General features: G+C 45.6%; 1 protein-coding gene and 1 long non-coding RNA gene across 11 annotated transcripts in view; both read right to left on the bottom strand.

The window, feature by feature from the left end:
• The window catches only part of LOC132395918 (septin-4-like), a 111,459-nt gene that overhangs the window by 51,755 nt on the left and 35,078 nt on the right, over nucleotides 1–24,626 (bottom strand). For 5 of the 10 annotated variants that reach the window (XM_059973121.1, XM_059973120.1, XM_059973122.1 and 2 more), the window contains exon 2: nucleotides 19,679–20,029. The exons of 1 other annotated variant lie outside the window; for it this stretch is intronic. In XM_059973121.1, the coding sequence (XP_059829104.1) occupies nucleotides 19,679–19,969 (291 nt within the window). In that variant the 5' untranslated portion in view covers nucleotides 19,970–20,029. Of the gene's footprint in view, nucleotides 1–19,678; nucleotides 20,030–23,521; nucleotides 23,660–24,626 lie in introns of all 10 variants that reach the window. 4 more of the 10 variants (XM_059973116.1, XM_059973118.1, XM_059973113.1 and 1 more) reach the window with 1 other exon arrangement.
• On the bottom strand, nucleotides 4,943–5,581 carry LOC132395916 (uncharacterized). Its single transcript, XR_009512784.1, has 2 exons — nucleotides 5,545–5,581; nucleotides 4,943–5,120 (listed from the first exon to the last, which is right to left on the bottom strand). It is a non-coding gene; the product is annotated as an uncharacterized LOC132395916 (long non-coding RNA).

The raw sequence follows: 24,626 nt of genomic DNA on the forward strand, positions 1-24,626 counted from the left end.
CTGGTCAAACATTTTAATTCCCATTCCCATTCTGACATGGCCTCTCCTGGGTCAAGGCGAAGCCACTCTCAGGGTAGAGGAGAAGCACCTTTCGGTCTGTCTGTGTGGTCTCCAACCAGATGGCACTAACATCGATTTCTCCTTCTGGTAAACAAATTCCACCCCCCACCCATTCCCCATTCTGACCTTTTACCTCTTTTCAGCAGCCTATTACTTCCCCCAGTCCACTCCTCCTTCTATGGTTCACTCTCCTCTATCAGGTTTCCCCTTCTCCAGCCCTTGACCTTTCCCATCCACCTGGCTTCACCCATCACCTTTCATCTGATCTCCTTTCCCCCACCCCCAACTTTTTTTGTTCTGGCACCCCCCTCCTTCCTCCTCATTACTGAGGAAGGGTCTCAGCCCGAAACACCAGCTATTCATTTCTATAGACGCTGCCTGACCTGCTGAGTTCCTCCAGCATTTTGTGTGTGTTGCTTTGACTTTCCAGTATCTGTGGATACTGTTTAGAACATTTAGAACGTTTAGAACATCTCGTGTTTAGAACATTTAATCCAGCTGACTATTATAAAAATGATAATCTTGTTTTCTGCTCATGTTTCAAAGAAGGCTGATTTCAAATTAATACTGATCACTAATCTGTCTTCAAGCTTCAGGGAAACTGAACATTAACGAAAGAATAATTATACATAATTCTGCTGTTTTCAAAAACTAAAACTAGCACTGAAAGTGGTAAAAAAAATCACTATTAAATGTTACAATGACATTTCAACTGAACAATTAAATCTACAATTATACCAGATATACAGTACTTATTTATAATTAATGTAATAAGCATGCACTCAATACTTGCTATTCAGCATCATGATGAAATGAGCTCATGCACTATTTTGTAATTAGGTACAGCAACCATTTTCTTTATAGGATAAATATGTATTACATTAAAATTATCTTCAGAGTCTCATGATTCAGCAAGGGAAGTCAGTTTTCCAACCACTTAAATGGGAAAAGATTTGGATGCAAAGATAAGGAGGAGTCAGGAGATGAGGGAGGTGAGGAGCAAACAGACGTACAAAGGGGAGCAAAGGAGAAATTCAAGATGAGGGTGGAGGTGTATTAGGAACAAGAGTAGGCTGTTAATCTCGGTTCAAAGGATTCAGGGAGAAAGCTATGAAGACTGGGTGGGGTTGGAAAGTACAAACAGGAAGATCTGATGTACTACGGAGGACTGAAGATCACAGTCAGACTGTCACTATAGATAAAATGTTAAAACCGGGACCTTCCTTTAAATCAATCCGCAACTTCAATTCCTGGGTGCTGCTTCCAAGGAAAAGGTGGCCCATAAAGCCACACTGAAGCATGGCTCTGTCATCAGTGTGAACACATCACATAGCCTCCGTGCATGTGCACATCGTACTCGGGGACACACACACACACACACACACCATCATCATGTTTAGTGTGGTGAACTATGTGCCTGTCTGGACACGCCCCCTGCTGACTGCTCCTGTGGCTCCTCCCACAGGCCCCTGTATAAAGGCGATCTGAGGCCTGACGCTCGGCCTCAGTCTCCAAGACCTTGTATGATAGATACTCACTCCTGGTTCCTTCTTCCAGTCAATAAAAGCCGATATCTCGCCTACGTCTCAGTGTGAGTTATTGATGGTGCATCATTTAGGAATAGGATTTATAGATAAAATTCACTTCTTGTAAGCAGTTAACACCATTTGAACTCAAAAGAAAAATGTAGGCAAGGCATTTCTCAATGTTTAACAATAGTGCTTTATCATCAAAGTATGTTACAACATCTTAGTGGTTTCACTTTGAACACCTACTCTTTATGCCTGTTAACACCAAGCCTTTATGCCAATGGTGTCTCAATCTGTGCCAAGAAACTAGATTCACCCCATTTAGTGCATTAAGCATAGATGGATATGATTTTGGTCCCACTCAAAAAAAAAACCGTGAAACTGGGGAAAAGTGATGGTATGGGTTTTCAAAAGGATCAGCAGAAATTAAAGTCATCCTTCGACACCACTCAGTGCAGACTGACAGCAGCAACATACAATGGCTGCTGTATTTACAAAACATGGCATCGCAGTGTTTGTGGGTGGGATGCTCAAGTGGAGGGAGACCCTTACATCCTCTCTGCCACAGGGGTCAGCACAAGAAGCACTCAGCACTCACACAGCTAAGATTGAAAATCCCCTGCAACCCAGCAAATGCACAGGGAAGTTGATAGCCTCTCACAGCACGTTGTGGAGAGCTCCAGACCAGAACTCTGCTACGTTCTACACTTCTCCAGAGACAGCCACATGATCCGTGCCTCACACCCTCACCCCATCACTGCCATTCCACAACCCCCAGTCCGAGAGAAAGCCCGGAATGCACAATAGTGAAAATGTATTTGATGTCCTTAACTTCAGTTAAAACGGAGGAAGGTCATGTAGGATGGGAGGGGAGAGACGAGAGTACACCAGCTCACTAGACCCAAGAAAACAATCCCGCCCCTCAAGGGCTGAGGGATCAATGGAGCTCAAACTTCACCATAAATCAAGTCTGTATGGAAGCTGCCAGGAAGACTCATTAACAATATTTCATTGTGATTACCACAGCAGACACAGTTATTCCTAAAAGGGGTTTGAAATGCAGATTGTTTTTCTTTCTTCGCCCGTCCTGCAGGGTGTGAATCACAGACCATCTCCTCGCTAAATATGCAGCTGGTTGCGGGTCATCCAAAAACTTCCCTGGTGATGAATGTTGTGTTCTCCAGCAGCAGCCATAACATATTAACATGTTCATCCTCAGGGAGACTGTCAGGGATTCCTGCCAGGAATCCTTCTGGCCAGCACTGCCGAGAGTGATGGATCCCAGCGGGGGTGGTGAAAATCAGGACCACTCTCTATCTGAATCTAAACCAACAGGCAGTCTGCCACACTCGCTCGGTGCCACAGAACAGGAACCATACACATGGCAGAATCACTGCGGAAAGGAATAATACTCCGCTGCTTTGTTGCCCAAGAGATGGACTGCACAATCCGGCCATCAGAATCCAGCGCAGATTCTAGACAAAAACCAGCCAGGAGAGCTGGGTGTTCAGGGCCAGGATGCAGGGGCAGACAGGAGCAAGAAAACAAGCAAGCCCCGACAGGATACCAATTATTGGTATATCAGGATACCAATTGTTTGCCGATTAAAGTGACGAGGGAGATCGAAACGCCTGTCTTTCTATCGCTGCTGAAATTGCTCTGCTACGAAGAGGAGAGACTGCCTTTTTAAAATCGCTGTGGAGAAGAGAATGTGGCCCATGTTTTCTGCGTTTTGGATGTGGGCTTGGACTGTGGACATTTTTCAGTCTTATGGCATTTCTTGTGTTCTGTGTTTTTCACCCAATATTTCTCATTTTTTTGTGTGTGGGGGAGGGGGGGGGTCGTTGTACCTGTTCTGTTTTTGTTTATTCTGTGTGCAGGGTGGAGGGATTTGGGGGGTCGTTGTACCTGTTCTGTTTTTGTTTATTCTGTGTGCAGGGTGGAGGGATTTGGGGGGGGGGTCGTTGTACCTGTTCTGTTTTTGTTTATTCTTTGTGCAGGGTGGAGGGATTTGGGGGGTCGTTGTACCTGTTCTGTTTTTGTTTATTCTTTGTGCAGGGTGGAGGGATTTGGGGTGTCATTGTACCTGTTCTGTTTTTGTTTATTCTTTGTGCAGGGTGGAGGGATTTGGGGGGTCGTTGTACCTGTTCTGTTTTTGTTTATTCTTTGTGCAGGGTGGAGGGATTTGGGGTGTCATTGTACCTGTTCTGTTTTTGTTTATTCTTTGTGCAGGTTGGAGGGATTTGGGGGGGTCGTTGTACCTGTTCTGTTTTTGTTTATTCTTTGTGCAGGGTGGAGGGATTTGGAGGGGGGGGTCGTTGTACCTGTTCTGTTTTTGCTTATTCTTTGTGCAGGGTGGAGGGATTTGGGGGGTCGTTGTACCGGTTCCGTTTTTGTTTATTCTTTGTGCAGGGTGGAGGGATTTGGGGGGGGTCGTTGTACCTGTTCTGTTTTTGTTTATTCTTTGTGCAGGGTGGAGGGATTTGGGGGGGGGTCGTTGTACCTGTTCTGTTTTTGTTTATTCTTTGTGCAGGGTGGAGGGATTTGGGGGGGGGTCGTTGTACCTGTTCCGTTTTTGTTTACTCTTTGTGCAGGGTGGAGGGATTTGGGGGGGTCTTTGTACCTGTTCTGTTTCTGTTTATTCTTTGTGCAGGGTGGAGGGATTTGGGGGGGGGGTCGTTGTACCTGTTCTGTTTTTGTTTATTCTTTGTGCAGGGTGGAGGGATTTGGGGGGGGGGGTCGTTGTACCTGTTCCGTTTTTGTTTATTCTTTGTGCAGGGTGGAGGGATTTGGGGGGGGGGGGTCGTTGTACCTGTTCTGTTTTTGTTTATTCTTTGTGCAGGGTGGAGGGATTTGGGGGGGTCGTTGTACCTGTTCTGTTTTTGTTTATTCTTTGTGCAGGGTGGAGGGATTTGGGGGGGTCGTTGTACCTGTTCTGTTTTTGTTTATTCTTTGTGCAGGGTGGAGGGATTTGGGGGGGTCGTTGTACCTGTTCTGTTTTTGTTTATTCTTTGTGCAGGGTGGAGGGATTTGGAGGGGGGGGGTCGTTGTACCTGTTCTGTTTTTGTTTATTCTTTGTGCAGGGTGGAGGGATTTGGGGGGGTCGTTGTACCTGTTCTGTTTTTGTTTATTCTTTGTGCAGGGTGGAGGGATTTGGGGGGTCGTTGTACCTGTTCTGTTTTTGTTTATTCTTTGTGCAGGGTGGAGGGATTTGGGGGGGTCGTTGTACCTGTTCTGTTCTTGTTTATTCTTTGTGCAGGGTGGAGGGATTTGGGGGGGGGGTCGTTGTACCTGTTCTGTTTTTGTTTATTCTTTGTGCAGGGTGGAGGGATTTGGGGGGGGGGTCGTTGTACCTGTTCTGTTTTTGTTTATTCTTTGTGCAGGGTGGAGGGATTTGGGGGGGTCGTTGTACCTGTTCTGTTTTTGTTTATTCTTTGTGCAGGGTGGAGGGATTTGGGGGGGGGTCGTTGTACCGGTTCCGTTTTTGTTTATTCTTTGTGCAGGGTGGAGGGATTTGGGGGGTCGTTGTACCTGTTCTGTTTTTGTTTATTCTTTGTGCAGGGTGGAGGGATTTGGGGGGGGGTCGTTGTACCTGTTCTGTTTTTGTTTATTCTTTGTGCAGGGTGGAGGGATTTGGGGGGGTCATTGTACCTGTTCCGTTTTTGTTTATTCTTTGTGCAGGGTGGAGGGATTTGGGGGGGGGGGTCGTTGTACCTGTTCTGTTTTTGTTTATTCTTTGTGCAGGGTGGAGGGATTTGGGGGGGGGGGTCGTTGTACCTGTTCTGTTTTTGTTTATTCTTTGTGCAGGGTGGAGGGATTTGGGGGGTCGTTGTACCTGTTCTGTTTTTGTTTATTCTTTGTGCAGGGTGGAGGGATTTGGGGGGGTCGTTGTACCTGTTCTGTTTTTGTTTATTCTTTGTGCAGGGTGGAGGGATTTGGGGGGGGGTCGTTGTACCGGTTCCGTTTTTGTTTATTCTTTGTGCAGGGTGGAGGGATTTCGGGGGTCGTTGTACCTGTTCTGTTTTTGTTTATTCTTTGTGCAGGGTGGAGGGATTTGGGGGGGGGTCGTTGTACCTGTTCTGTTTTTGTTTATTCTTTGTGCAGGGTGGAGGGATTTGGGGGGGTCATTGTACCTGTTCCGTTTTTGTTTATTCTTTGTGCAGGATGGAGGGATTTGGGGGGGGGGTCGTTGTACCTGTTCTGTTTTTGTTTATTCTTTGTGCAGGGTGGAGGGATTTGGGGGGGTCGTTGTACCTGTTCTGTTTTTGTTTATTCTTTGTGCAGGGTGGAGGGATTTGGGGGGTCGTTGTACCTGTTCTGTTTTTGTTTATTCTTTGTGCAGGGTGGAGGGATTTGGGGGGGGTCGTTCTACCTGTTCTGTTTTTGTTTATTCTTTGTGCAGGTTGGAGGGATTTGGAGGGGGGGGGTCGTTGTACCTGTTCCATTTTTTGTTTATTCTTTGTGCAGGGTGGAGGGATTTGGAGGGGGGGGGTCGTTGTACCTGTTCTATTTTTGTTTATTCTTTGTGCAGGGTGGAGGGATTTGGGGGGTCGTTGTACCTGTTCTGTTTTTGTTTATTCTTTGTGCAGGGTGGAGGGATTTGGGGGGGTCGTTGTACCTGTTCTGTTTTTGTTTATTCTTTGTGCAGGGTGGAGGGATTTGGGGGGGTCGTTGTACCTGTTCTGTTTTTGTTTATTCTTTGTGCAGGGTGGAGGGATTTGGGGGGGGGGTCGTTGTACCTGTTCCGTTTTTGTTTATTCTTTGTGCAGGGTGGAGGGATTTGGGGGGGGGGGTCGTTGTACCTGTTCTGTTTTTGTTTATTCTTTGTGCAGGGTGGAGGGATTTGGGGGGTCGTTGTACCTGTTCTGTTTTTGTTTATTCTTTGTGCAGGGTGGAGGGATTTGGGGGGGTCGTTGTACCTGTTCTGTTTTTGTTTATTCTTTGTGCAGGGTGGAGGGATTTGGGGGGGGGGGTCGTTGTACCGGTTCCGTTTTTGTTTATTCTTTGTGCAGGGTGGAGGGATTTGGGGGGTCGTTGTACCTGTTCTGTTTTTGTTTATTCTTTGTGCAGGGTGGAGGGATTTGGGGGGGGGTCGTTGTACCTGTTCTGTTTTTGTTTATTCTTTGTGCAGGGTGGAGGGATTTGGGGGGGTCGTTGTACCTGTTCTGTTTTTGTTTATTCTTTGTGCAGGGTGGAGGGATTTGGGGGGTCGTTGTACCTGTTCCGTTTTTGTTTATTCTTTGTGCAGGGTGGAGGGATTTGGGGGGGGGGTCGTTGTACCTGTTCTGTTTTTGTTTATTCTTTGTGCAGGGTGGAGGGATTTGGGGGGGTCGTTGTACCTGTTCTGTTTTTGTTTATTCTTTGTGCAGGGTGGAGGGATTTGGGGGGTCGTTGTACCTGTTCTGTTTTTGTTTATTCTTTGTGCAGGGTGGAGGGATTTGGGGGGGGTCGTTCTACCTGTTCTGTTTTTGTTTATTCTTTGTGCAGGTTGGAGGGATTTGGAGGGGGGGGGTCGTTGTACCTGTTCCATTTTTGTTTATTCTTTGTGCAGGGTGGAGGGATTTGGAGGGGGGGGGTCGTTGTACCTGTTCTATTTTTGTTTATTCTTTGTGCAGGGTGGAGGGATTTGGGGGGGGGGTCGTTGTACCTGTTCTGTTTTTGTTTATTCTTTGTGCAGGGTGGAGGGATTTGGGGGGGGGGTCGTTGTACCTGTTCTGTTTTTGTTTATTCTTTGTGCAGGGTGGAGGGATTTGGGGGGGTCGTTGTACCTGTTCTGTTTTTGTTTATTCTTTGTGAAGGGTGGAGGGATTTGGGGGGGGGTCGTTGTACCGGTTCCGTTTTTGTTTATTCTTTGTGCAGGGTGGAGGGATTTGGGGGGTCGTTGTACCTGTTCTGTTTTTGTTTATTCTTTGTGCAGGGTGGAGGGATTTGGGGGGGGGGGTCGTTGTACCTGTTCTGTTTTTGTTTATTCTTTGTGCAGGGTGGAGGGATTTGGGGGGGTCATTGTACCTGTTCCGTTTTTGTTTATTCTTTGTGCAGGGTGGAGGGATTTGGGGGGGGGGGTCGTTGTACCTGTTCTGTTTTTGTTTATTCTTTGTGCAGGGTGGAGGGATTTGGGGGGGTCGTTGTACCTGTTCTGTTTTTGTTTATTCTTTGTGCAGGGTGGAGGGATTTGGGGGGTCGTTGTACCTGTTCTGTTTTTGTTTATTCTTTGTGCAGGGTGGAGGGATTTGGGGGGTCGTTGTACCTGTTCTGTTTTTGTTTATTCTTTGTGCAGGGTGGAGGGATTTGGGGGGGGGGGGTCGTTGTACCTGTTCTGTTTTTGTTTATTCTTTGTGCAGGGTGGAGGGATTTGGGGGGGGGGGTCATTGTACCTGTTCTGTTTTTGTGTATTCTTTGTGCAGGGTGGAGGGATTTGGGGGGGTCGTTGTACCTGTTCTGTTTTTGTTTATTCTTTGTGCAGGGTGGAGGGATTTGGGGGGGGGTCGTTGTACCGGTTCCGTTTTTGTTTATTCTTTGTGCAGGGTGGAGGGATTTGGGGGGTCGTTGTACCTGTTCTGTTTTTGTTTATTCTTTGTGCAGGGTGGAGGGATTTGGGCAGGGTCGTTGTACCTGTTCTGTTTTTGTTTATTCTTTGTGCAGGGTGGAGGGATTTGGGGGGGTCATTGTACCTGTTCCGTTTTTGTTTATTCTTTGTGCAGGGTGGAGGGATTTGGGGGGGGGGTCGTTGTACCTGTTCTGTTTTTGTTTATTCTTTGTGCAGGGTGGAGGGATTTGGGGAGGTCGTTGTACCTGTTCTGTTTTTGTTTATTCTTTGTGCAGGGTGGAGGGATTTGGGGGGGGGGTCGTTGTACCTGTTCTGTTTTTGTTTATTCTTTGTGCAGGGTGGAGGGATTTGGGGGGGGTCGTTCTACCTGTTCTGTTTTTGTTTATTCTTTGTGCAGGTTGGAGGGATTTGGAGGGGGGGGGGTCGTTGTACCTGTTCCATTTTTGTTTATTCTTTGTGCAGGGTGGAGGGATTTGGAGGGGGGGGGTCGTTGTACCTGTTCTATTTTTGTTTATTCTTTGTGCAGGGTGGAGGGATTTGGGGGGGTCGTTGTACCTGTTCTGTTTTTGTTTATTCTTTGTGCAGGGTGGAGGGATTTGGGGGGTCGTTGTACCTGTTCTGTTTTTGTTTATTCTTTGTGCAGGGTGGAGGGATTTGGGGGGGTCGTTGTACCTGTTCTGTTTTTGTTTATTCTTTGTGCAGGGTGGAGGGATTTGGGGGGGGGGTCGTTGTACCTGTTCTGTTTTTGTTTATTCTTTGTGCAGGGTGGAGGGATTTGGGGGGGGGGGTCGTTGTACCTGTTCTGTTTTTGTTTATTCTTTGTGCAGGGTGGAGGGATTTGGGGGGGTCGTTGTACCTGTTCTGTTTTTGTTTATTCTTTGTGCAGGGTGGAGGGATTTGGGGGGGGGTCGTTGTACCGGTTCCGTTTTTGTTTATTCTTTGTGCAGGGTGGAGGGATTTGGGGGGTCGTTGTACCTGTTCTGTTTTTGTTTATTCTTTGTGCAGGGTGGAGGGATTTGGGGGGGGGTCGTTGTACCTGTTCTGTTTTTGTTTATTCTTTGTGCAGGGTGGAGGGATTTGGGGGGGTCATTGTACCTGTTCCGTTTTTGTTTATTCTTTGTGCAGGGTGGAGGGATTTGGGGGGGGGGTCGTTGTACCTGTTCTGTTTTTGTTTATTCTTTGTGCAGGGTGGAGGGATTTGGGGGGGTCGTTGTACCTGTTCTGTTTTTGTTTATTCTTTGTGCAGGGTGGAGGGATTTGGGGGGTCGTTGTACCTGTTCTGTTTTTGTTTATTCTTTGTGCAGGGTGGAGGGATTTGGGGGGTCGTTGTACCTGTTCTGTTTTTGTTTATTCTTTGTGCAGGGTGGAGGGATTTGGGGGGGGGGTCATTGTACCTGTTCTGTTTTTGTTTATTCTTTGTGCAGGGTGGAGGGATTTGGGGGGGGGGGTCGTTGTACCTGTTCTGTTTTTGTTTATTCTTTGTGCAGGGTGGAGGGATTTGGGGGGGTCGTTGTACCTGTTCTGTTTTTGTTTATTCTTTGTGCAGGGTGGAGGGATTTGGGGGGGGGTCGTTGTACCGGTTCCGTTTTTGTTTATTCTTTGTGCAGGGTGGAGGGATTTGGGGGGTCGTTGTACCTGTTCTGTTTTTGTTTATTCTTTGTGCAGGGTGGAGGGATTTGGGGGGGGGTCGTTGTACCTGTTCTGTTTTTGTTTATTCTTTGTGCAGGGTGGAGGGATTTGGGGGGGTCATTGTACCTGTTCCGTTTTTGTTTATTCTTTGTGCAGGGTGGAGGGATTTGGGGGGGGGGGTCGTTGTACCTGTTCTGTTTTTGTTTATTCTTTGTGCAGGGTGGAGGGATTTGGGGGGGTCGTTGTACCTGTTCTGTTTTTGTTTATTCTTTGTGCAGGGTGGAGGGATTTGGGGGGTCGTTGTACCTGTTCTGTTTTTGTTTATTCTTTGTGCAGGGTGGAGGGATTTGGGGGGGGTCGTTCTACCTGTTCTGTTTTTGTTTATTCTTTGTGCAGGGTGGAGGGATTTTGGGGGGGGTCGTTGTACCTGTTCTGTTTTTGTTTATTCTTTGTGCAGGGTGGAGGGATTTGGGGGGTCGTTGTACCTGTTCTGTTTTTGTTTATTCTTTGTGCAGGGTGGAGGGATTTGGGGGGTCGTTGTACCTGTTCTGTTTTTGTTTATTCTTTGTGCAGGTTGGAGGGATTTGGAGGGGGGGGGTCGTTGTACCTGTTCTGTTTTTGTTTATTCTTTGTGCAGGGTGGAGGGATTTGGGGGGGGGGGTCGTTGTACCTGTTCTGTTTTTGTTTATTCTTTGTGCAGGGTGGAGGGATTTGGGGGGTCGTTGTACCTGTTCTGTTTTTGTTTATTCTTTGTGCAGGGTGGAGGGATTTGGGCAGGGTCGTTGTACCTGTTCTGTTTTTGTTTATTCTTTGTGCAGGGTGGAGGGATTTGGGGGGGTCATTGTACCTGTTCCGTTTTTGTTTATTCTTTGTGCAGGGTGGAGGGATTTGGGGGGGGGGTCGTTGTACCTGTTCTGTTTTTGTTTATTCTTTGTGCAGGGTGGAGGGATTTGGGGAGGTCGTTGTACCTGTTCTGTTTTTGTTTATTCTTTGTGCAGGGTGGAGGGATTTGGGGGGGGGGTCGTTGTACCTGTTCTGTTTTTGTTTATTCTTTGTGCAGGGTGGAGGGATTTGGGGGGGGTCGTTCTACCTGTTCTGTTTTTGTTTATTCTTTGTGCAGGGTGGAGGGATTTGGGGGGTCGTTGTACCTGTTCTGTTTTTGTTTATTCTTCGTGCAGGGTGGAGGGATTTGGGGGGGTTGTTGTACCTGTTCTGTTTTTGTTTATTCTTTGTGCAGGGTGGAGGGATTTGGGGGGTCGTTGTACCTGTTCTGTTTTTGTTTATTCTTTGTGCAGGGTGGAGGGATTTGGGGGGGTCGTTGTACCTGTTCTGTTTTTGTTTATTCTTTGTGCAGGGTGGAGGGATTTGGGGGGGGGTCGTTGTACCTGTTCTGTTTTTATTTATTCTTTGTGCAGGGTGGAGGGATTTGGGGGTTCGTTGTACCTGTTCTGTTTTTGTTTATTCTTTGTGCAGGGTGGAGGGATTTGGGGGGTCGTTGTACCTGTTCTGTTTTTGTTTATTCTTTGTGCAGGGTGGAGGGATTTCGGGGGGTCGTTGTACCGGTTCCGTTTTTGTTTATTCTTTGTGCAGGGTGGAGGGATTTGGGGGGGTCGTTGTACCTGTTCTGTTTTTGTTTATTCTTTGTGCAGGGTGGAGGGATTTGGGGGGGGGTCGTTGTACCTGTTCTGTTTTTGTTTATTCTTTGTGCAGGGTGGAGGGATTTGGGGGGGTCTTTGTACCTGTTCTGTTTCTGTTTATTCTTTGTGCAGGGTGGAGGGATTTGGGGGGGGGGTCGTTGTACCTGTTCTGTTTTTGTTTATTCTTTGTGCAGGGTGGAGGGATTTGGGGGGGGGGTCGTTGTACCTGTTCTGTTTTTGTTTATTCTTTGTGCAGGGTGGAGGGATTTGGGGGGGGGGTCGTTGTACCTGTTCTGTTTTTGTTTATTCTTTGTGCAGGGTGGAGGGATTTGGGGGGTCGTTGTACCGGTTCCGTTTTTGTTTATTCTTTGTGCAGGGTGGAGGGATTTGGGGGGGTCGTTGTACCTGTTCTGTTTTTGTTTATTCTTTGTGCAGGGTGGAGGGATTTGGGGGGTCGTTGTACCTGTTCCGTTTTTGTTTATTCTTTGTGCAGGGTGGAGGGATTTGGGGGGTGGGGTCGTTGTACCTGTTCTGTTTTTGTTTATTCTTTGTGCAGGGTGGAGGGATTTGGGGGGGGGGTCGTTGTACCTGTTCTGTTTCTGTTTATTCTTTGTGCAGGGTGGAGGGATTTGGGGGGGTCGTTGTACCTGTTCTGTTTTTGTTTATTCTTTGTGCAGGGTGGAGGGATTTGGGGGGGGGGTCGTTGTACCTGTTCTGTTTTTGTTTATTCTTTGTGCAGGGTGGAGGGATTTGGGGGGGGTCGTTGTACCTGTTCTGTTTTTGTTTATTCTTTGTGCAGGGTGGAGGGATTTGGGGGGGGGTCGTTGTACCTGTTCTGTTTTTGTTTATTCTTTGTGCAGGGTGGAGGGATTTGGGGGGTCGTTGTACCTGTTCTGTTTTTGTTTATTCTTTGTGCAGGGTGGAGGGATTTGGGGGGGGGTCGTTGTACCTGTTCTGTTTTTGTTTATTCTTTGTGCAGGGTGGAGGGATTTGGTGGGGGGGGGTCGTTGTACCTGTTCTGTTTTTGTTTATTCTTTGTGCAGGGTGGAGGGATTTGGGGGTGGGTCGTTGTACCTGTTCTGTTTTTGTTTATTCTTTGTGCAGGGTGGAGGGATTTGGGGGGGGGTCATTGTACCTGTTCTGTTTTTGTTTATTCTTTGTGCAGGGTGGAGGGATTTGGGGGGTCGTTGTACCTATTCTGTTTTTGTTTATTCTTTGTGCAGGGTGGAGGGATTTGGGGGGGGGTCGTTGTATGTGTTCTGTTTTTGTTTATTCTTTGTGCAGGGTGGAGGGATTTGGGGGGGGGGTCGTTGTACCTGTTCTGTTTTTGTTTATTCTTTGTGCAGGGTGGAGGGATTTGGGGGTCGTTGTACCTGTTCTGTTTTTGTTTATTCTTTGTGCAGGGTGGAGGGATTTGGGGGGTCGTTGTACCTGTTCCGTTTTTGTTTATTCTTTGTGCAGGGTGCAGGGATTTGGAGGGGGGGGGTCGTTGTACCTGTTCTGTTTTTGTTTATTCTTTGTGCAGGGTGGAGGGATTTGGGGGGTCGTTGTACCTGTTCCGTTTTTGTTTATTCTTTGTGCAGGGTGGAGGGATTTGGAGGGGGGGGTCGTTGTACCTGTTCTGTTTTTGTTTATTCTTTGTGCAGGGTGGAGGGATTTGGGGGGGTCGTTGTACCTGTTCCGTTTTTGTTTATTCTTTGTGCAGGGTGGAGGGATTTGGGGGGGTCGTTGTACCTGTTCTGTTTTTGTTTATTCTTTGTGCAGGGTGGAGGGATTTGGGGGGTCGTTGTACCTGTTCTGTTTCTGTTTATTCTTTGTGCAGGTTGGAGGGATTTGGAGGGGGGGGTCGTTGTACCTGTTCCGTTTTTGTTTATTCTTTGTCCAGGGTGGAGGGATTTGGAGGGGGGGGTGTCGTTGTACCTGTTCTATTTTTGTTTATTCTTTGTGCAGGGTGGAGGGATTTGGGGGGTCGTTGTACCTGTTCCGTTTTTGTTTATTCTTTGTGCAGGGTGGAGGGATTTGGGGGGGTCGTTGTACCTGTTCTGTTTTTGTTTATTCTTTGTGCAGGGTGGAGGGATTTGGGGGGTCGTTGTACCTGTTCCGTTTTTGTTTATTCTTTGTGCAGGGTGGAGGGATTTGGGGGGTCGTTGTACCTGTTCTGTTTTTGTTTATTCTTTGTGCAGGGTGGAGGGATTTGGGGGGGTCTTTGTACCTGTTCTGTTTCTGTTTATTCTTTGTGCAGGGTGGAGGGATTTGGGGGGGGGGTCGTTGTACCTGTTCTGTTTTTGTTTATTCTTTGTGCAGGGTGGAGGGATTTGGGGGGGTCGTTGTACCTGTTCTGTTTTTGTTTATTCTTTGTGCAGGGTGGAGGGATTTGGGGGGGGGTCATTGTACCTGTTCTGTTTTTGTTTATTCTTTGTGCAGGGTGGAGGGATTTGGGGGGTCGTTGTACCTGTTCCGTTTTGTTTATTCTTTGTGCAGGGTGGAGGGATTTGGGGGGGGGGTCGATGTACCTGTTCTGTTTTTGTTTATTCTTTGTGCAGGGTGGAGGGATTTGGGGGGGTCGTTGTACCTGTTCTGTTTTTGTTTATTCTTTGTGCAGGGTGGAGGGATTTGGGGGGGGGTCGTTGTACCTGTTCTGTTTTTGTTTATTCTTTGTGCAGGGTGGAGGGATTTGGGTGGTCGTTGTACCTGTTCTGTTTTTGTTTATTCTTTGTGCAGGGTGGAGGGATTTGGGGGGGTCGTTGTACCTGTTCTGTTTTTGTTTATTCTTTGTGCAGGGTGGAGGGATTTGGGGGGGGGGTCGTTGTACCTGTTCTGTTTTTGTTTATTCTTTGTGCAGGGGTGGAGGGATTTGGGGGGGGGGGTCGTTGTACCTGTTCTGTTTTTGTTTATTCTGTGTGCAGGGTGGAGGGATTTGGGGGGGTCTTTGTACCTGTTCTGTTTTTGTTTAATCTTTGTGCAGGGTGGAGGGATTTGGGGGGGGGTCGTTGTACCTGTTCTGTTTTTGTTTATTCTTTGTGCAGGGTGGAGGGATTTGGGGGGTCGTTGTACCTGTTCTGTTTTTTGTTTATTCTGTGTGCAGGGTGGAGGGATTTGGGGGGGTCGTTGTACCTGTTCTGTTTTTGTTTATTCTTTGTGCAGGGTGGAGGGATTTGGGGGGGGGGTCGTTGTACCTGTTCTGTTTCTGTTTATTCTTTGTGCAGGGTGGAGGGATTTGGGGGGGTCGTTGTACCTGTTCTGTTTTTGTTTATTCTTTGTGCAGGGTGGAGGGATTTGGGGGGGGGGGTCGTTGTACCTGTTCTGTTTTTGTTTATTCTTTGTGCAGGGTGGAGGGATTTGGGGGGGGTCGTTGTACCTGTTCTGTTTTTGTTTATTCTTTGTGCAGGGTGGAGGGATTTGGGGGGGGGTCGTTGTACCTGTTCTGTTTTTGTTTATTCTTTGTGCAGGGTGGAGGGATTTGGGGGGGTCGTTGTACCTGTTCTGTTTTGTTTATTCTTTGTGCAGGGTGGAGGGATTTGGGGGGGGGTCGTTGTACCTGTTCTGTTTTTGTTTATTCTTTGTGCAGGGTGGAGGGATTTGGGGGGGGGTCGTTGTACCTGTTCTGTTTTTGTTTATTCTTTGTGCAGGGTGGAGGGATTTGGGGGTGGGTCGTTGTACCTGTTCTGTTTTTGTTTATTCTTTGTGCAGGGTGGAGGGATTTGGGGGGGGGGGGGTCATTGTACCTGTTCTGTTTTTGTTTATTCTTTGTGCAGGGTGGAGGGATTTGGGGGGTCGTTGTACCTGTTCTGTTTTTGTTTATTCTTTGTGCAGGGTGGAGGGAATTTGGGGGGGGGTCGTTGTATGTGTTCCGTTTTTGTTTATTCTTTGTGCAGGGTGCAGGGATTTGGAGGGGGGGGTCGTTGTACCTGTTCTGTTTTTGTTTATTCTTTGTGCAGGGTGGAGGGATTTGGGGGGGTCGTTGTACCTGTTCCGTTTTTGTTTATTCTTTGTGCAGGGTGGAGGGATTTGGGGGGGGTCGTTGTACCTGTTCTGTTTTTGTTTATTCTTTGTGCAGGGTGGAGGGATTTGGGGGGTCGTTGTACCTGTTCTGTTTTTGTTTATTCTTTGTCCAGGGTGGAGGGATTTGGAGGGGGGGGGTGTCGTTGTACCTGTTCTATTTTTGTTTATTCTTTGTGCAGGGTGGAGGGATTTGGGGGGTCGTTGTACCTGTTCCGTTTTTGTTTATTCTTTGTGCAGGGTGGAGGGATTTGGGGGGGTCGTTGTACCTGTTCTGTTTTTGTTTATTCTTTGTGCAGGGTGGAGGGATTTGGGGGGTCGTTGTACCTGTTCCGTTTTTGTTTATTCTTTGTGCAGGGTGGAGGGATTTGGGGGGTCGTTGTACCTGTTCTGTTTTTGTTTATTCTTTGTGCAGGGTGGAGGGATTTGGGGGGGTCTTTGTACCTGTTCTGTTTCTGTTTATTCTTTGTGCAGGGTGGAGGGATTTGGGGGGGGGGGGAGGTCGTTGTACCTGTTCTGTTTTTGTTTATTCTTTGTGCAGGGTGGAGGGATTTGGGGGGGTCGTTGTACCTGTTCCGTTTTTGTTTATTCTTTGTGCAGGGTGGAGGGATTTGGGGGGGGGGGTCGTTGTACCTGTTCTGTTTTTGTTTATTCTTTGTGCAGGGTGGAGGGATTTGGAGGGGGGTCGTTGTACCAGTTCTGTTTTTGTTTATTCTTTGTGCAGGGTGGAGGGATTTGGGGGGGTCGTTGTACCTGTTCTGTTTTTGTTGATTCTTTGTGCAGGGTGGAGGGATTTGGGGGGGGGGGTCGTTGTACCTGTTCTGTTTTTGTTTATTCTTTGTGCAGGGTGGAGGATTTGGGGGGGTCGTTGTACCTGTTCTGTTTTTGTTTAATCTTTGTGCAGGGTGGAGGGATTTGGGGGGGGGGTCATTGTACCTGTTCTGTTTTTGTTTATTCTTTGTGCAGGGTGGAGGGATTTGGGGGGTCGTTGTACCTGTTCCGTTTTTGTTTATTCTTTGTGCAGGGTGGAGGGATTTGGGGGGGGGGTCGTTGTACCTGTTCTGTTTTTGTTTATTCTTTGTGCAGGGTGGAGGGATTTGGGGGGGGGGTCGTTGTACCTGTTCTGTTTTTGTTTATTCTTTGTGCAGGGTGGAGGGATTTGGGGGGGGGTCGTTTGTACCTGTTCTGTTTCTGTTTATTCTTTGTGCAGGGTGGAGAGATTTGGGGGGGGTCATTGTACCTGTTCCGTTTTTGTTTATTCTTTGTGCAGGGTGGAGGGATTTGGGGTGGTCGTTGTACCTGTTCTGTTTTTTGTTTATTCTTTGTGCAGGGTGGAGGGATTGGGGGGGTCGTTGTACCTGTTCCTGTTTTTGTTTATTCTTTGTGCAGGGTGGAGGGATTTGGGGGGGGTCGTTGTACCTGTTCTGTTTTATTTGGGGGGTTGTTGTACCTGTTCTGTTTTTTGTTTATTCTTTGTGCAGGGTGGAGGGATTTGGGGGGGTCGTTGTACCTGTTCCGTTTTTGTTTATTCTTTGTGCAGGGGTGGAGGGATTTGGGGGGGGTCGTTGTACCTGTTCTGTTTTTGTTTATTCTTTGTGCAGGGTGGAGGGATTTGGGGGGTCGTTGTACCTGTTCCGTTTTTGTTTATTCTTTGTGCAGGGTGGAGGGATTTGGGGGGGTCTTTGTACCTGTTCTGTTTCTGTTTATTCTTTGTGCAGGGTGGAGGGATTTGGGGGGGGGTCGTTGTACCTGTTCTGTTTTTATTTATTCTTTGTGCAGGGTGGAGGGATTTGGGGGGTCGTTGTACCTGTTCTGTTTTTGTTTATTCTTTGTGCAGGGTGGAGGGATTTGGGGGGGGGGGTCATTGTACCTGTTCTGTTTTTGTTTATTCTTTGTGCAGGGTGGAGGGATTTGGGGGGTCGTTGTACCTGTTCTGTTTTTGTTTATTCTTTGTGCAGGGTGGAGGGATTTGGGGGGGTCGTTGTACCTGTTCCGTTTTTGTTTATTCTTTGTGCAGGGTGGAGGGATTTGGGGGGTCTTTGTACCTGTTCTGTTTTTGTTTATTCTTTGTGCAGGGTGGAGGGATTTGGGGGGGTCGTTGTACCTGTTCCGTTTTTGTTTATTCTTTGTGCAGGGTGGAGGGATTTGGGGGGGGGTTCGTTGTATGTGTTCTGTTTTTGTTTATTCTTTGTGCAGGGTGGAGGGATTTGGGGGTCGAAGACCCGGCTGCCTCTCTTTCCTTTCTTGGTTTCGTGGCTGTCTGGGAGAAGAACAGTTTCAGAGCTGTATACTTTGATAATAAATGAAACTTTGAACAACCTAACCTCCCAAAAGAACAGGAAGTGAGCACTGACCACACAGGCAGGAATGGACTCTTTAACATCTCATCTTTCCAAGGAGCCTTAAGCATCACAACACAAACAGTGTCCATCAAAATCACTATGGAAGCCCTGGTGACACATTATAATCCCTTACATCCTGCCTAACAGAACAGCTGTCTTGGTTGTAACACATCAGTGAATGAATTCCCTGATCCAATTACTAAAACGACTCTCAGCAGTTTCTAGCTCGCCCTGGCATTACATGAATGAACGCAGGTCCCAGAGAAATTATAAACACCTCCAGCCATGCTTTTCTGAGGAGGCCCTGGAGATCTTCTCCCATCCCAGGACCGAGGACTTCCTTCCTGAAATACAGCACGGACTGGGCCCTTCAAGTCACTGTGTCCAGCCAACTCAACGGGATCTACCAACCTATTGGACTATGTGAGGAAACCAGGAGGAAGCCCATGTGGAACGGACAAACTCCTTACAGGCAGCAGTGGGAATTGCTGTACCGGGTCGCCTGTACTGTAAAGCATTGTGCTAACCACTACGCTATCATGCCGCTCTCACTGATGGTTCCTCCCACCCCCCCATTTTCTTGATGCAAGAACACAACTTCCAAAGTAAAGTCCACTTCCACCCCAAGATTCTTCTCCAATGGAGGAACTTCTATAAAAGGCTGAAGAATATCTGACGATATTACATGTTACATGACGATATCTGACACCTATACGCCACCTGTTCTACGTGTGCAGAGTAAAAAAACTGCTCAAGCAGGTGAAATTGTATTAGCCAGAAGCCATCTCTTGAATGCGAAAGAGTGACAAACATTACATCTGATTTATATGAACCAAGCGAAATGTCGTTACTCTTCCACAGAGATTTGATCAATATTTTCCCATCGTGTATCGTATTATGATCAATTAGTTCAAAGGCTTTGGTGGAACTCATGATTCCACTTGAGTTCCATGTGGCAGTTGTCGTATCTGAATGAGCATAGTCCTCGTTGTTGAAGGACTATTGAGAAACAAGGATTTATTTTTCAGAATGTCTTCGTGTGGCAGGGATTAAGGATTGGTTAAAGGCCATAAAACAGGTGTAAATGGGTAATTTTTGAATTGTAAGGCTATGACTGGTGGGGTGCCCCAGGGAACAGCAGCTCACAATCTACAGCAGTCGCTGGGGCAGCACAGGTGGAGGTGTTGCCTCCGGGTTCAAATCCAACCGCAGGTTATGCATACTCCCTGTGGCCAAGTGGCTTTTCTCAAAGTGATCTGGTTTCCTTCCATATCGTATTGACGAGCAGCTTTGTACGTTAACTGGCCACTGTGTCTGGTATAGGTGAGCGAAAGCAGCAGGGGCAATGTGCTATCAGTACAGTGCAAAGTCATAACAAACTATACATTACAAAAAAATAAATAAATAGTGTAAAAAGAAGAATAATGAGTTAAGGTTTACTGGTTCATGGACCACTTTAAAATCTGGTCGGGTTAAGAAATAATAGGAATGTTTCTTTTGATCACATTACTTCTTTTATCTATAAAACAACTATGTTTGTAGAAATATGATTCCTAAATAATGTACATTTTAGAACTATTATCTAGAAATTCAACAACATTTTTCAACATGATTGAATGCAACTGTAAATAATATTGCTGTAAGCTACTATAAATACATATGATTCTATTATATGTGAACATTTCAAATTTCTAGGTATCAGAGTTCTAGATATCAGAGTTCATATCTATGCACTAATAAAGAAAAAGCACACTTAACCCAAACTATCTAAAAATTCAAAACAAACCAGCAAATATAAAATAATTTGCACCCAAATTGCTGTGTCCTGGAGACTTTGGCAGGATTTAGATCCATTTATGAATCTAAAAGAGGTTGACAGTTCTATCAAGATGAATTTATTTAACCACAGCCAGAAATGTTAAATTCTTCTGTTACCTCAGATGATTCATAAGGGTCCAGTTTTCCCCAGGGACTCTTTGGCCTGGATGAGGAGTTCTGTGACACCGAATCAACAGCAGAAAGAAGACTATCGGCCTGCTGTACTTTGTATGGCTGTTTCCAGAACTGATCTTTTTCTACATCTGAAGTTCCTGGTGAACTTGAACTCAACTGCTCCGATAGTCCCTGTCCAGGTTTGGTTTCTGCATCTTCTTGGTACGTTACGTTTATTGGAGAATTCTCTTGGATAACACACACAGGGCATTTCTCACTGGTGGACTCTTTCATTATCCATTCTACTTCAGAGTCATCCGAGTCCTCCGAGTCCTCCTTCAGAAAATGTGCAAGCTATTGAGGAAAATGAATGCAAACATGGTCACATGACCAGAGGTGATGAGAGGAATACGTATTAGGAAAACAAGGAAGAAGGGGAAATGATAAACAGAACTAAAGTCATAAATAAACAATATGAGAAGCGAATGCCAAAAAACAAATTGAATTAACCTCAGCCAAAATAACAATATACTATGAATCCTGACTAATGAGTCCCTCAAATCAATGTGCTTAAGCACTACGTACATTGTTATTTTTAAAGAAGGCCATTCTCGAGTGACTTTAGCCTGTTTGCTGTTCTGTAACACTGAAGCAGGAAAAGTTCTCTTCATTAAGCAAACTTGTTCATAAGTGTAAAGTTAGAAATCCATGACCTTAAAATCCATATTGCATATAGTGTGCGTGTCTCTTGATGTGAATCAGCTATTATTAACCCAAAAGATTCACATAAATCACCAAACATGAATGAGAACAGCTCCCCTTGGTCTAGTGAGAGATCTCCAGGAGGGCAGCCACTAACAGGGTTTTGCATTAATCATTCAAATATTCCCCACATGATTGGGAACCATCACTAGTGGTAAAATATTAACGTCCACACAAGTGCACCGTGGACGTTTCCGGAAAGCTAAGTTAATTGATGTCAGAGAGCGACATCAGCTTTTATAAACGAATTCAGCTGGGGCGAGAAAAATATGGCTTCCTGTAACTAATAGCTAGACTACCAGGAAATGCTGTCATGCGGAAGCAATAACTTATAGACCCCTAAATGAGTGGAAGTTAAGTCCTCATAATTATTAAGAACCCAATGGGTTGCAGCAATTGGGATGGTGGAGGGGGGACCAGATGGAATCTTTCTGGGTAGATGAATTAAAATAGAGCTAAATGAATAAGTTAAAATAGAACTTACTGATGATGAAAGTCATCCATAATTAATTATTTGTGATATTGTTAAAAAAAGCATATACAGTTAAATGAGGAAGATGGCAGTTGCGATACAATATTAAATCTAATTCCCTACCAAAGAACATTGTCGATCATAGTGAACAAGATCACTAATGGATGGGTGACTTGAGCAGAAGCAGAATGGATAAATAACATCAATTTACTATCAACCATTAATTATGCATATATATAGTCCCTTTAGCTATATACAGCTACAAAACAGCTCTGGCCGTGGTCTAAATAATCTTCTCTGTGATAACTTCAGTAGCTGCAACTAACAGTGAAAAATTGAGTCTCAGGTTTCATTAAGGGCAGCACAATAGTTCAGCGGTCGGCGTAATGCTTTACAGAACCAGCAATTGGGAGATCAGGGTTAAACGTCCCACTGCTGTCTATAAGGAGATTTGACGTTCTCCCTGTGACCCTGTAGGTTCCCTTCCACATTCCAAAGGCGTACAGATTAGGATTAGTAAATTGTGGGCGCGCTATGCTGGCGCTGGAACCATGGCGACACTTGTAGGCTGCCCACAGCACATCCTCAGACTGTGTTGGTCGTTGATTAAAATGCTACATTTCACTTTTTGCTTCAATGTATATGTGACAAATAAAGCTAATCCTTCATTCCAATTATAATCACTATTTAGTTAGAAATTCCAGTTAGGTAAGTGTTGAGCAAAGGTTTCTCAGTTTGTGTGTATTACCTGAGAGAGAGAGAGACCCAAGATTTTGAAAAGGTTCAAAATTGTAGCTAGATTTCTAGAATTGGCCTCCCAAAGGCAACCATGCTTTTTTAGTGAGAGGGAAACTTCTCTCTACCCATCACCATCCGGCAGAAAGGCAGCTTTGAAAAACAGATTGACAGCTTTGAGATTTTAAAACTTAAAATAATTTAGATCATAAGCATGTTTTTGTGATATGATTGTTCAAAACAAAAACAAACAAGCCAACAAATTTCTTTTTACTGCAACAGTAAGAGGCCTTGGCCTATTGGACCCATATTGGCTCACAGCAAAGCAGTCACATTAGTCCTGTCCCCCCTCTCTGTATTTCCCTGTGGCTCTGACAAATTATCTTCTCTCATATTCCCATCATTTCCCCTTTTTCAATCTATTGCCATGTATCCTACCAAGGGGTAATTTGAAGAAGCCAGTGTCTTTTGGCTGTGGGAAAGTCTGGAGCACCTGACAGAAAACTGTGTAGTCATAGGGTGAATGTGTAAACTTGCGATGAAGAGTGCCCAAGCTCTATACCAAACACTGGAATTATGGCGGCAACACCAAATGCATTGCTCTATAATCTGCAAATTTTCATCTGACAGGAAACAATGAAGAAACGATCTCTGTCTTATGTTAAACTCGTTCCTATCTAAAGGCAAATAATGGAAAAAAATAACTACTTAAGAGAAATTACACAATATAAATCAAATGAAACAAAGGCATTACCAACTGTAAAAGATGATACAAAGTAGTGTCCGTTGTCACTTTAATCCTCCATCCCACTCTCTTGTTAACCTCGTGGTCCTTGGCATCCTATCCTGCACCACAGTAAACCCAATATAATCTTGAGGAATGGCATCTCATCCTTAATATGGCAGCCTGCCAGATTCAACAATCAACAATCCCAAATAATGGTATTTCCATTTACATCTCCTTTGTTTTTCTCTGTCTTATACTCATTTGTTCTGGATCAGTATTCTTGTCACTTAATCTCTCCATTGACCTCCTTCTGCTCTCTGCATCTGCAAAAACTGACTTAATTTAAATGCTTTGATTGACCCAAAACAAGGAGCAGAGTTGTGAACCAAAGGTGCTTCTCACCAATGCCACAGCTGTAGTATAAATGCTCGCCCTTCGAACTTCCAATTACGCGGAACTAAAATGTAATTAGAAGCTCTTTCCACTGAGCACCTCCTGTAAATACAACTCCTGGATTTTGTTTCAGTACAAGAAATAACTGTCAAATACCGCACCGTCAGTGAACTCTTTTCGAAAAACCGCTGCAAGTATTCCACTGGCCATTCAGCATCGGCAAAAAGGTAAACAGTTAGCTGAAACAGGAACTCTTTATAAGCAGAAGCTGATAAAACCTGCTGAGAATCTGCAGCACTTTGTCCTGACCCGACAGTATTCAAAGTATTTTTCTTCAGTAAAATTTTATTATCTGAAACTGATGAAATTGTGCATAAATAATTGACACAGGAAACTAACCAAATAATGAGAGGTCAGTTAATATGTTAAATGTGGTAAGGGGATACTTGTAAAGTTGGAAGAGATGTCACTCGTAGTATTTATTATGTAATATCTGCCCATTCCTTACCATCTAACTCAGGGGTTTCCAACCCTTGTTATGCCATGAACCAATACTATGACACAAGAGGTCCATATACCACAGGTTGGGAACCTTTACTCTAACTGAATGGTTGAAGTATTGATTGGGGATTGTTACCAAAGTTATGGCGAGGCGTTGAGTGAAAATGACTACTGTATGTGGTATATGGAAATGAAGGAGTCAACATTCAATTGCCAGGCACTACAAGATAAACACCCATGTCAGCACAATTGTTACCTGTTTCTGATGCACGGTGGACTGTGTGGAACTTGTCCTCCTGCTGCAGTGGACGTGCCAGCTGGGATCCTCTGTGTGTAACTGCTCAGGGTGCTCACCATTTTCAGGGGCTGCCTGAGGCAAGTCAGACTCTGCCATCTCAGTGCAGGAAGGGAGCGCGGTGCAGGCAGAGGGAACAAGGCCGACAAAGAACAGCAAAAATGGGGGAAGAAAGGGAACATGCCAAAGGAGAGGATTATGCAAGAAAAATTAAATGTGATCTGGTTATAAAAAAAAGCAGCAACATAGTAAACAGCAAAATTTTCAGCACCTCAAATGTCTCACAAGTTTTCGTTCATTTACCAGAGCAGAGGTACTCCAACCAGAGTTGTACAGCACAGAAATAGGTCCTTCAGCTGATCATCTCTATGCTAACCAGTCCATCCATCTCCACTAATCCCACTTGTTTACAATCGGTGTGTACCTTTCTATGTCATGCCTGTCTAAATGACTTTTAAACACAATGCCTGTATCTGATTCTGCTACCTTCTCTGGCAGCGATTTTCAGATATGAACAACTGTGCTCAAGAAGAATCCTGAAATCCCCTTTAAACCTCATCTCTCTCACATTAAATGTACCTTTCTTATTTTCTATACCCCTTGTTCCAAAAAAAAGAATTATTTCTCACAAAATGAAGGTCATGTGGAAATATTGATGACAGCTTTCATACAAGCTGAACAGACCTATTCAAAATACACCAGTGTCTTGGGAGAGGTGAAAAAATAAAATCTACCTCTTAAATTATCAGCAGATCCTTGTTACGTATATGACTTAATGCGAACCTCACTCAAAATAAGCAATTACCCACCTGCTGGAAACAGGGAACTCTCCACCTCATTATTTTAATAGCATTCCTTCACAATTTTCACTTAATAAAAAGAGTTGGTTATGGCTAATTATTTTAATTCCGCCAGGGTCTCTCAGCTTTTGCTCACCACTGCCCTGATTCCAACAAATCACGTCTCGGTAGCGTAGTGGTTAGCACAACACTTTATAGTGCAGGCGACCCAGGTTCAATTCCCGCCACTGCCCACAAGGAGTTTGTATGTGTCTGCGTGGGTTTCT

Source organism: Hypanus sabinus, chromosome 6 (genome assembly GCF_030144855.1).
Source record: "Hypanus sabinus isolate sHypSab1 chromosome 6, sHypSab1.hap1, whole genome shotgun sequence".
NCBI lineage: Eukaryota > Metazoa > Chordata > Chondrichthyes > Myliobatiformes > Dasyatidae > Hypanus > Hypanus sabinus.